A 12,247-nucleotide genomic window follows, 5' to 3' on the forward strand; every position below is an offset into this window, starting at 1 on the left:
ACGACCAACCACATAAGTATGTCAACATCTCCCCTGATACTCTTCCTCACTCTGAACTTCCCGAAACCGCCAACTCCTATCCACCATCGCCATCTCACGTAGCCACTCGACTCGAGCATTCAAGATGGTATTCTTCGGATTGCAGGACCGCAGGATTTGCGGCTTTCACTACCAACATGGCCAAAACCCAACCTACCTCCCCCAGGTCAAAGTCGAGGCTCACACTTCCATCATATCCTCCATCGCTCGCACTACTCTGGTCCAGACCTTCGTCAACCCCGCCACTCACGCCATCCCGCAACTCTACTACACATTTCCACTCTTTGACGGCGTCAGTATCGTCGACTTCACATGCACCGTCGGCGACCGCGTCATCAAAGGCGTCGTCAAGGAAAAGGCCCAAGCCAAGGCAACGTTCGACCACGCAGTTGCCCAGGGTCAGACGGCGGGTCTGCTCGAGCAGGCTGTCGACACCGCCGGCGACGTCTTCAAGACGAGCGTGGGAAACGTCCCTGGCGGCGCGCAGATCAAGGTCGAGATATCTTGCCTCGGCGAGCTCAAACACGATGCCCAAAACAATGGCCTGCGCCTCACGATCCCGACCACCATCGCCCCACGCTACGGCTCATACCCCGGCAGTCTCCAGACGCCGCGCGCAGCTTCCGCCACGACCGGTGGTGGCATGAAGATCACGGTAGATGCGCAAGTGTCCTCCGGCTCGCGCATCACATCCATACAGTCCCCATCCCACCAGATCGCCGTCACCATTGGCCGAACGTCCACTTCTTCGGAGCAGGAAGACCCTTTCTTTCGAAAAGGCCTCCGCGACACTTTCGCTCGGCAGTGCGGAACTCGACAAGGACTTTGTCCTTCAGATGACCGCCACCGAGTTTGGAAACCCCGTAGCCATCTTGGAGGAGCACCCCTCCATACCGGACCAGAAGGCCATCATGGCCACCCTGGTGCCCAAGTTCGAGCTCGCGCCCGAGAAGCCCGAAGTCGTCTTTGTTTGCGACCGCAGCGGGAGCATGAGCGACAAGATCATTGACCTGAAGAAGGCCCTGCAGCTGTTTGTCAAGTCGCTCACAGTCGGCGTCAAGTTCAACATCTGCAGCTTCGGCTCCCGCCACAGCTTTCTCTGGAACCGGTCCCGCACCTATGACTCGGCGAGCATGGCCGAGGCTATGCAACACATAGAGAGCTTCAGCGCCAACTATGGCGGTACGGAGATGTACGCGCCCATCGAACAGACGATCACACGACGCTACCAAGACATGAACCTCGAGGTGTTCTTGCTGACGGACGGTGAGATCTGGGACCAGGACCGGCTCGTCCAACTGATCAACGAGAGTGTCTTTGCTAGCAATGGCGCCATTCGATTCTTCACACTCGGCATCGGTCCCTCGGTCAGCCACTCCCTGATCGAGAGGGTTGCAAGGGCCGGTAACGGATTCTCGCAGGCCATCGGCAACTCCGAGGAGATGGGCAGCAAAGTCGTCCGGATGCTCAAGGGCGCCATGTTCCCCCATATCAAAGACTGCACGATGGAAGTCAAATACGAGGCAGATCAAGATGAAGACTTTGAGGTCATCGAGACCCTCAAAGAGTCACTAGTTATCCAGATCCCAGAGACGAAAGAAAACCAAGAGGAGACGGCAGCCCCCAAGAACCCGATTTCTCTCTTCGACCCATCCGTCAATGACGCTGCTCCAGTTCTTGTCACAAGTGGAATTAACACAGGAGCCGTAGAGAAGTTCTCCGCTATCCCGCCAATCAGCATCCCGAAGCTGTTGCAGGCCCCTCACCTCATACCGCCCCTGTTCCCATTCACCCGCAGCACCATCTACTTGCTGCTCTCGTCCGAAACGCGGACGCCCAAGTCCGTGGTCCTGCGCGGCACTTCTCGACAAGGACCTCTGGAGCTCGAGATCCCCGTTTCCCGCCTCGGCGAGAAAGGCAAAAACATCCATCAGCTGGCCGCCAAGAAGGCCGTTGGCGAACTCGAGGAGGGCCGCGGCTGGATCTTCCACGCCAAGGATTCTAACGGAGTTCTCCTCAAGCAAAGATACGAGGGCAGGTTCCCCGATATGGTGGAGCGCGAAGCTGTTCGGCTCGGCGTCGCGTACCAGGTCGGCGGCAAGTGGTGCTCCTTTGTCGCGGCCCCGGAGGGTGAAGAGGGTGATGGCGAGAGCGACAAGGAACCGTTTGTCCCCATGCAACAGCAACAAATGAGCATGCCACAGCACAGCTTTGTCCGGTCAAGTAGCTTTCGAGCCGGCCCGTACTCTGGTCCTCTTCCTAGCATGCGCAGTGCTATGCCGTCCAGCTCCGGATTTGGTGCTCAGGACCGCCCAGCGGCTTATGCTGCTCCCGCGTATGGCGGCCATAGCTCTGGAGTCGATCTACTCTGCAGAAATGTAGGAAGCTCTTCGCGAGCTAAAATGCCCCATTCACTTGGTCCTACGAAGCCTCCTTTCAGTCAGGGCGGACTGTTTGGTGGGATTCGGGACTCCTCTGTACACTCTCCACCGTACCACGGTGCTCCCCCTTCCGGCCTCTTCGGGGGGCTCCTCCCGGCCAAATGCAGCAATATAGTCTGACGTCAAACGCTTTCGGTAGGGCCAATACTGCATCAAGCTCTGGTGGAGGTCTGTTTGGTGCAATGTCGACCTCTCCCCGGCCCCAGCCTCAAACAGGTTCCGCGTTCGGTTCCGCGTTCGGTTCCACGAGCCCTGGCTCTAACTCGGGCGGCGGCTTGTTTGGTGGCGTTTCCAGTTTTCCGCGGGCGCAAGCAACTGATGTACCTTTTGGTTCCACGACTGCTGGCTCCTACTCTGGCGGCGGACTGTTTGGTTCCGGGAATGCCGATCATAGCTCCGGTGGCGGTCCTCTGTTTGGTGGAGCTGCGAGGCCTTCCCAAGCCTCAGGACTTCCACCTCAAGGTTCCAGAAACGGGTTTGGTGCGTTTGGCAATGTCATAAGAGTCCCTACGCCTCCAAAGGAACAGATAGCGCGGAGCTCCGCGAGCATATCACAGTCCAGATGGGAAGCTCAGAGTGCCCCCTCACCCTTTGGCGGTGCTGCGCGAGTCCCTCCGCCTTGTAGGGAACAGGCGACGCCGATGGATTCTGACCTGGAAGCTGACCATGAAGATTTTGATGATTATCTCCATGGGGAGGATCCAAGCTCAGGCAGCGACTCTCATCCGACCCGGCTGAAACCCACGCTATCAAGCCTGGTCCTGCTGCAGAGCTTCGAGGGCTCGTGGCCCTGGTCGCAGGAGCTGTGCTCTGCCATGCACTGGGACGAGTCGTCTCTCACTTCGGCTTTCCAAGCGGACTTTGCTGCAAAATATGAAGGAAGCGAGGGGGCTCTTCGGGCCAGAATCCAAACGCCATTGCGACCATCTGCGTCATCGCTTGGCTCCGAAAAGAGTGCGCCGACGAGAAAGATTCGTGGGAACTGGTGGTTGATAAAGCTCTTGCCTGGTTGGCCGTGCAGTTGCCCGGAAAGGACATTGAAGGACTCGTTGAGATGGCAAAGGCTCTGGTCTAGTTATTTACCAAAGGTACGTTTGTAAGATGACGGGTTACTTGGATCGGTGGGGATTCATCTCGCCAAATGCGGTTTAAGAGCGTTGCTGGGTAAGGATACTTTCATAGGATATGGATTTTGAGGGGAAATAGGTTTACTAGAGACTATTAGCTCCTGAATTGAAGATATGATATCTACCATATCCATCCACACAACATTTGTTGAACTTGCTCGTAGTATGTGCGTGGCTTCAAAAATGGTTTACCTTTTGTTCCCCCTTACAATTCCCCCAGCTCTAACTAATGCACCGACCGAGCTCCCTGTCTAACTTGCTTCAGCTGAGGGTGAAGGGCAGCTGCTTGACTGGAGCTACTGCAAGATCGCATTGTTTGGCCCCTTTGGAGGCTAAAGGCAATCAACGTTCTACTCTGCATCTTGGACGCTACACCAGTGTCACAGAAAGTACCACCAAAGGTTCTCCTGAAAGAAACACGAGACCCCCTGAATAAGGGTGTTTTGTTTTTGATACTGAAAGTTTATGTCGACTTCAACAAGTTTCACCACTATCAAATTTGATTTTAATCCTGGGACGCGTCTACACGACCTGAACCCAGCCCATTTCGCAATCTCCGCCGCCGCCGCCACCCTGCCGGGCCGCTCTTGGGCCTTCTTACTCAGCCTCTGTGACTTTTCCTCATCTCGCGGCCTTCTCGTCGCCCACCACTGTCAGAAACGCGTCGGTCAGCCCTTCTACCGTCCAGTTGGGCGCCGTACCACGGCTGCCGTAGACGCCAATACCCGACGTCTCGACCAGCGCCGCGTAGTTGTACAAGTCGGCCCACAGCGGGAGCACGACCTGCGGCACGCCCGCGTAGATGGCCTCGTGGTAGCAGTTGGACCCGCCGTGGTCCACGCTGGCGACGACGGCGCCCGTCTCGAGCAGGGAGACGGGGTCCACGTCGAGCCAGCCCGAGAGGTCACATACGGGGCTGTCTTGCTAGATCACTACGCCTAGCGGACACTCCGGGCACTCGATGGTGATGTCGATTCTGCGTGTGTCTCGGTCACGGAACGCGTGGTAGTGGCGGCAGGGCTCATAAGGGTGCCTGTAAAGCTCGGCTCCCCTCTACTGGCAGCATCTTGTTCACGATTCTCAGCCTGGCGCTGGTAGATGCGGATGAACTCTTGCTTCAACGGGATTGGGGGAGCGAGGACATTTCCAGGAGGCAAGGGGCCGCCCGGGTCCTGGTGCGGGAAGGTGACAGCCCACGACGGAGGCGCGTTCGGTCTGGGGATCGGTAACCAGTCGCTACTGGAGCATACTGCTAACAGGCGGTTCGACCAACCAGGCCAGCGGGCGGTTGGCTTTCCGTCTCAGCCGAATATTTAACAATATAGTCCGTTAAACTCAACTGTGTTGTGTTTACTAGGAAACTGATGATATTAAGGACCATGTCGATATTCTAAAGAGGTTCAAGCGATTCGATTAAGTGGCAGACGAACGTCGTCGCCTTTTATTATACCTACTTTACCTCCAGTCTCAAGGCATCATACTGCACGTATACACTTCTCGGCAGTAGCGCGCTCTCGTAGTCGGTAGCGTCGAACGGAAGACTCAAGACAATCTCGTTGGTCGCGTTGTCGGTACGACTGGTCAAGTACTCGGTGGGAAAGGCGAACTTGTGAGCGACCTGGTAGCACATGACGGCACTCCGCACGCCGCACGAAGATGAGTGGTAGTACCTAGAAGCAAGATTGATAAGTAATAGGTCTCCGGAAGTTTGCGCGCGCAAAGTAAGGAGGCACTGGTGGTGGTTGTTTCACTCACGGAATGGTCCACGGCTCTAAGTCGTGCCCGTTGACCGACACCGCGAAGGGCAAGTCATTGTACCGCTCCGTCGCGTTGAAGACGTCCGTGTTGCCCGCCGCCGTCTTGGCCCCCGCCAGCTGCACCGTCAGCGTCGCCTCGCTCGTGCCCTGCAAGGCTTCCGCGTCCTCTATATCGAACGCGATGGTCCAGTTGTTGATGCTGCTGCCATCGGTCCCCACAACCTCCTGCACCGGCCGCCGGAAGTTTGCGTAGCCCCCGAACACGGACCAGTGAATGTAGTTCCAGTCCCGGGACTCCTCGCTCTGCCCCACGTGGAAGCGCACGCCGCTTGGGAAATCATCAACAATGTCGTACGCGCCGAAGTAGATGCGGTACTCGGGCGGGTGCAGCGGGTGCGTCAGATCCGGCACGTCGCCGTGTCGGTACTCGCCCGCGGACTTGTCTGGGACGCCAATGCGCCAGAGCTCCCGGCCGGCCGACTCGGGAACCCACGCTATCTCGCCGCTGTCACTAACAGAACCTGCCGTCACCACGATGCCGTCTTGGACGTAGTCGCCGAATATGCCGTCCGCGTACACCGTCAGTCGGTATGTCCCCGCCTTGACGCGGTCGATGGACACACTGCCGTTACCTGCGTCGATGGCGGCCCAGTACTGGTACGCCGTGGTGTCCTCTGCGTTATCCTGGAAATCGACTTCGTTCTGCGCCAGCACGGCGAGAGGCCTCTTGGTTCCCTCGGGTAGACTTATGCTGGCTTTCCAGGACCCCCGGCCTGATGACGGGACGTAGTTGGGGACGTGATGAGCGATGTCGTCGTAGAACTCGGCATTCCAATCAGGAGTGGCATATTGCAGCGCATCGTCCAGCAGCTCCTCCATCGGGGTCCCGGCTGGGCCCTTGTTGAAGTGGAAGTACTGCGGCCCGAAAGTCCGGTCGAAGCCGTGCGTGATGTTGGGCGTGCCATCGCCGTGGTGATTTGAGACCATGTAATTGTACAGGATCCCGTCGACTACCAGGTCCGAGTGGACGGGTCCCCCGAAATACGTCTCTTTGGTATTCATGACGAGCCATGCGCCGAAGGTCGAGTTGGCGGCGTCGCTCCCTCGTGTGCCATCGGCAAAGAGGCCGTGGGCTAATTGATCTCGCCAGACCGCTGAGAAGGTATACTTGGTGAAGTAGTCCGACATCTGTTCCACATATGGGTCTCCTTTCCGATCTCCTAGGTACCAAGTCGCGTCCTGGACCGTCGTCGCCCTGCCCGAGCCACCCGCCGCCGGATTGGGCTTAGGAGCCGGCCCATGAAAGGAGGCGTCCGTCACTAGGTCGGTCCATAGTGGCGTGTTGGGCCGGAAGAGCGTCCGGAACTCCTGCAGGTTCCTCAGAAAGGGTGTGGTCTCATTGTAGTAAGCGAGGCGGCTGAAGGTGTGAAGTCCAGTTTCGCCATCCCGAAGAAACCAATATTGCTCCAGCAGCTGCCCGGTCGGCTTGTAGACTTCGCCCATGACTATGCCGCCATACGACACGCCAGACTCGTCGGTCCCAGTGATCAACTTGTATTTAGCGTTCTTAGAGCCCGGTGTGTAAAATCCCGACGGCACGCAATAGCAGTCGAGGTACGGACCTCTACCGGCGTGCCCATCTGTGCTGCCGAGAAGATCCTGTCCGTCGAGCGTCAAGTGGTTGATGGAACCGGTGGACTTGCTTACATTGGTTACGAGACGGTCATTGGCTAAGAGCAACGATTCCGAGGACTCGTTGGCAATCAGACGCCCCCATACAGGGGCGACCACCGCCGCCAACGCCAGTATGCTGGCGGAAACCATACCGTACACGATGATACCAGGAGATTCGAGGCGAAGTTCCTACCCCAGTACCCTAGCGGAGCCCTAGAGCAAGTAAAGAAGACATGAAATCCACGTCTCGCCAAGAAGGGTGGTCAACATTCATATCGGGGATAATGGAAGATTGATCTGTTTGAACTCCACCAATCAGACCATTTGCACCGCTGTAACGAGTGGTAGGTAACATGTTTCCGTCCATTTAACCAGAGTCTCACTGCGGGGAAACAGGGGCAGACATTCCGAGAAACGCGGGGAGCCAAGACAAGTCGGTAAGCGTCATTCAATTAACGCAATGCATCATCAGGGTAAGGGATTCCATATTAGTGTTATGAATAGCAAGATACGGTCTAGAAGTACCACGGCGACTGGAAGGACGGCAGCTCCACGGGTTTGCTGACGGCGCGGGCGGAGAAGAGTGCCGTCATCAGCATGATGTCCACTGAGAAGATCACCCCGGGGCGCGAGCTGGACGACTGCAGCCTCAACAGCCTCATCTCGGTCGGGCTGCGCAGCCGGATTAAGCGTGAGTGCGGCGTGGACTTGGGCGCTCAGCGTCATTGTTGAAACGAAGAGCTTTCGGGCGCTGGTGGATGAAATTTTTGCCCAGATGTAAAGGTAGATCACTGATTCATGGTGTAAATAAGGAATTGGATTTTGTGGAGGTTACAACTTGTGTAATTCTCCATGATTTACTAAAAAGGTGTCAATGGGGCAATGTATTGGTAACTAAGCTCAGCTGCATCAACGCTACTCTCCGAATCATCTATGTTCCTCAGTATCACCTTCGCCGGCATCAACCACACGATGACCGAAGTCAGACAGACATCACGCTGCCACCAGCGTCTTCTCAAAGACGCGATACTCGGTCGGCCCGCGCAGCAACGGCGCCATCTTGGGGTACTCGTCCTGAAATACGCCCAGCCGGACCATCCGGTAGCCCAGCCGATCGTACCAGGCCTGCAGCCGGGCCTTGAAGGCGTGTTGGAACCCCGAGGGCACCAGCAGCTCCAGGCGCGAGACGGACAGCCCGAGCGTCTTCCGGATGTGCTCCTCCGCGAACCGGACCAGCGCCGAGCCCTGGCCGCTGCCCTGCTGCGAAGGGTCGATCGCCATCATGCCGAGTTCGCCCACACCGTCCGAGATGTGTCGGATGCGGATGCAGCCTATGGCCTTGCGCTGCTGTTGATGTTGATCTTGCTGCTGGGTTTGGTAGCCCGGAGAAGCAGGTGGAGGAGGAAGGAGGCACAGCACAGCCAGCTCGCCGGCCTGGATAATGCTCCGCACTTCCTGCTCGTCAGTTCGCTTGGTGCCGTCGACGAAGATGTCGTTTTCGGTGTCAAAGTAGACTCGGTTCACGATGCCAGTCAGGGTGGCGACCAGGGCATCGTCTTCGGCATCGTCCTCTGTGGCTATCCCAATGGTGGTATTGCTAGCTTGTGCGGCCGGCTGCTCTGCGGCTTTGGGGGCGGCGGCGCGGCGGCCCCAGGCACCGGAGTCACTGCCGTGGCCGGGACTACGGTCTCGGCGATGAGCTGGGGGGCGGTAGGCGGTGGTGGTTGATCCATTTGGCGGACGAAACTAGTTTAGCGGAAGCGGATCAGAGAGCGAGAGTGGCTTGCAAGAGAACGGCTCTTCCCTATTGTGTTCCACGCAACCGCTGAAGTGGTCTGGTTGCCAGGAATGACTCAAACTCGCCGGAAGTCATGCTCCTCCTAAATCGGCGCGCTAGAACAGCCAACAACTGCTGGGGTGGGGGATCTTCATTTCTATCGCCATCTCTTGCATTGCTGGTTGTCGCAAAGGCCAGAAAACGTCTCAATCCTCTCCAGTTAGCCACCGTTAGTCGCGGAATCACATAAAAAGTAGGGGGAAGTGAGACATTGATCCGAAGCACGTGGGGAGAGTTGAGACAGCCGCCATTGGATTGGTTGGTAGCAGTATGTATGTAATATGCCTCTCGATTGAATTGATTAAAGTAGTGTGTCCAACCAAGGATGGCATGGCGCCAAATCGGCAATTATCGACAGAGAAGTTGACAGCGAAGATTTCTTGTGGGAGACCATTCCGCCGAGGGCCTGAAGAGTAATCATCATCCATTTTCGTCTTGTATCCTGCCCGCGCTCCGCCCTTGCTGGGGTATCATTAAAGTGAGAAAATATCAATGCGCATCGCGAGTGTATCGCGTCTAAAAAAAAAGCCTGCCCGGTCCAGGAGAAGAAGAATATGGCTATCGAAAAAAAAAAAAAAAAAAAACGTTGTCTCGAAAGATGCTGACATGTTTTCTTTACAGGGCGACCACGGCGCCCAGGAAGCTGGCTGCCGCAATCACCATGCCGATAACCCCCGAAGAGTAGCGATGGGCGTTGCTCGACTCAGGCTTGTCTGATGGCGCGGAAGGCGCAGCAGAAGCCACGTTGAAGGCGTTGTTGTTATCCGTGTCGCCCTTGTCACTGCCACCCGCAGGGGCGGTGGGCAGCTTGGTGGTAGGAGCGGCTGCCGTGGTGGTCGGCTTCGCCTGCGTGGGTGTAGGAGTCGGCGTGGTGCTGGTGCTGGTGGTCTTGCAGAAGGGCACGTCGGAGGCCATGTCTATCAGGGCGGGACACTTGCTGAGGGCGCCCATGATCTCGGAGCTGTGGGACTTGTACCAGTCGCCGACCTGGCTGGTGTAGGAGGCGTACTGGGCCGAGAGGGTGCCGTTGAAGCTCGGCGTCTCGCACGGGTCGGTGGGCAGCGGGACGGCGGCGAGGGCGGGCGGCGGCGTGGGCACCAGCTTGTAGACGGGGATGACGTCGTTGAGGGCCTTTGTGCACTGGGCGTCCAGCGGCTGCTCGCGGTGGGCGACGGCAGGGACGGGCGAAGGCGAAGAGGAAGGCGTGGTCGTGGGCTTGGCTTGTTTGGGCTTGGTCGTGGACTCGGGCATGATCCATACATCTGTCACGATGACGACGGGGCCATTGTCGGAGTTGTCGTCCTGCTGGTCGGACTGACCGGCCACCGCGATGGCGAAGAAGGCGGCAGTGAGGACGGACGGGACATGCATATTGGCGGATGTGGTTGGTGGTGGGAAGGATGAAAGAGAGAGACGGGTTTGGGTCGGGCGAAAGTAAACGAATGTAAGATATCTTTTATGAAGAAAGATTATGTATGATGCTATTCCCAGAGCTCAGTAAGAAAAAACGAACGGAGGTGTATTAGAAGGAGAAAGAGAGACAGGCCGTTGTGGTTGAAACAATGGAAAAGGGAGTTCGCAGCCGCCAGCGCGCGAGAAGCCGAAGGGCATTTTACAGGGGCATTGATCAAATATTCCCACGGCTGTCCACTCGCAGAGCACATCTGGGATGAAGCCGGAGCCAAGATGGATCAGAATGGAGCAGGGCTAGGAGGATAGGCGAGCAGGGAACTCAGCCCCCTGGCCCTCATGCAAGGTACAGACAGAAATTCAATGCTGACGGCACAGAGCTTGCCTACCAACTTGCTTGCCAACTAACGCAACTGCACCAGAACTAGAACCGCCCGGCGAGCACGGCTCTTCTGGGCTCTTCTCGTCCAATTCTACCGCTGGCACCAACACCAGCACCGCATCCACCACCGCAAACAGGATTCTGGAGAAGAAGACCAAGGCAGTCGTGAGAATTGTAGAAGATCGACATCACGTAGTTTCTGACCAATCCCGAGCCGAACTGTGATGTGCAATTGCATGCGACCGTAGCAAAGATCAAACCCGCTGCTGGGGCGGGTGCTACGATCAACTGACTCGGTCGACGACGGTGACAGGCAGTTAGTTTAGTTGCCGCTCCTGAACCCGCCTGACACAGCGGCCTTTTGCCCAGCGCCAGAAGGGTTTGGAGGGTTTAGGAGTTGGGGGGTTACAGGTGGGATGGCAGAGCAGAGAGCAGAGAGCGGCAGCGCTTAGACCAAAACACCCGAAGCGACCCCCAGATTGGCACAGGAGCTTCCGGACAGGGATCAAACACCGTCGAGCGTTTCATCCTGACTGGGTGCGCAGCGTTTCTTTGGCCCAAATGTCACCACGCAAGATGGGACGACAGTTGCTACCTGCATTCTTTGCTCGGACGGCACTTTCGGCAGAGACTCGAGAATACAATAGCTTGAATCGAAACAGTACTTGCTCCTCGTTGTCTCACGCCAAAGCAACTCTTCTCGTACTTGATGGCCTGTTTGTTGTATGTTCAGTCGCCATTTGAACCTCGGAGGTTTCCAATTGCGCTGTTGGCGATCAATCTTTCTTTCATCTGATGGCAAAGAAAAGAAAAACCCAGCATCCCTCAACGCGAAACGCTAGTGGGCGATGGGCGCCAGGATTAAAAACGGGCCACCGAGATTGCATCTTCAAGCACCATGACCAGCATGGCAGGCAGGCATGGCTCCTCCCTCTCGGCCACCCATCCGCCATCACAGCCTGTGTCTTTGTCTCCAGCATCAGAAGAATAGTAATATATCGTTTTGATATCACTACTGTTGTCTGCAATCGCTATTTCTTAGAATACCACCTTGCCATCGACATTCCATCGCCGGGACAGGGCCAGTTTACCCCGCGTTCCGTGTTCCATGGTGGTAGGCTAGGTGTGTTGCATGTTCCGCAGGCTTTCTCGGGGGAAGATGTGTAACACCACTTCCATCGTTACCTCGTGGGTATCGGTGTGTCCGTGTCCTTGCGCTTCTCCGGAAAATTAATTACTCTGAGAATGATCCGGCGATATTTTTGCAATACATTCAATTATTGGAGCCATTCGAAGCAACATGCAGCAATGTTATCTCACTGGTCTGCTTAGTAGCCAGCTATCCCATTCCTGAGCATCCCACCATTCAACCCTTACGCTGAAATCAAGGCCACCTCAACAGGATTTTCTTGGGCTTGCGGGGGCCGGTGGGATCGACAGCCTTCCAAGACATCATGCACATCGCCTGAAAGAAACACATAGTCAGGAAGGTCGCCTTGTTACTGCTGCACCATCATTAGAGGCGCTTCACCCGCTACCTGTAGCCGTAGGATGCTAAAAGATTTTACATGTCCGTAGCC

General features: G+C 56.6%; 4 protein-coding genes across 4 annotated transcripts; 1 reads left to right on the forward strand and 3 right to left on the reverse strand.

The window, feature by feature from the left end:
- Positions 1-124: 124 nt before the first annotated feature.
- PG986_006572 (uncharacterized protein) lies at positions 125-2,600 on the forward strand (the record flags this gene model as incomplete). Its single annotated transcript, XM_066842794.1, has 2 exons — positions 125-777; positions 845-2,600. 2 exons carry the CDS (start codon positions 125-127, stop codon positions 2,598-2,600), a joined length of 2,409 nt encoding a protein of 802 aa, XP_066702656.1.
- A 2,457-nt stretch (positions 2,601-5,057) lies between these two features.
- PG986_006573 (rhamnogalacturonate lyase) lies at positions 5,058-7,764 on the reverse strand (the record flags this gene model as incomplete). Its single annotated transcript, XM_066842795.1, has 3 exons — positions 5,058-5,277; positions 5,363-7,227; positions 7,564-7,764. 3 exons carry the CDS (start codon positions 7,762-7,764, stop codon positions 5,058-5,060), a joined length of 2,286 nt encoding a protein of 761 aa, XP_066702657.1.
- Positions 7,765-8,031: 267 nt separating this feature from the next.
- Positions 8,032-9,207, reverse strand: PG986_006574 (uncharacterized protein; the record flags this gene model as incomplete). The annotated part of the gene is made up of 2 exons (XM_066842796.1): positions 8,032-8,784; positions 9,196-9,207. The coding sequence occupies 2 exons, from the start codon at positions 9,205-9,207 to the stop codon at positions 8,032-8,034; spliced, it is 765 nt and encodes a 254-aa protein (XP_066702658.1).
- Positions 9,208-9,490: 283 nt separating this feature from the next.
- On the reverse strand, positions 9,491-10,246 carry PG986_006575 (infection structure specific protein; the record flags this gene model as incomplete). The annotated part of the gene is made up of 1 exon (XM_066842797.1): positions 9,491-10,246. The coding sequence occupies one exon, from the start codon at positions 10,244-10,246 to the stop codon at positions 9,491-9,493; it is 756 nt and encodes a 251-aa protein (XP_066702659.1).
- Positions 10,247-12,247: the final 2,001 nt, after the last annotated feature.

Source organism: Apiospora aurea (genome assembly GCF_038362705.1).
Source record: "Apiospora aurea strain CBS 24483 chromosome Unknown utg000004l_segment0_segment0, whole genome shotgun sequence".
Taxonomy (NCBI): Eukaryota; Fungi; Ascomycota; class Sordariomycetes; order Amphisphaeriales; family Apiosporaceae; genus Apiospora; species Apiospora aurea.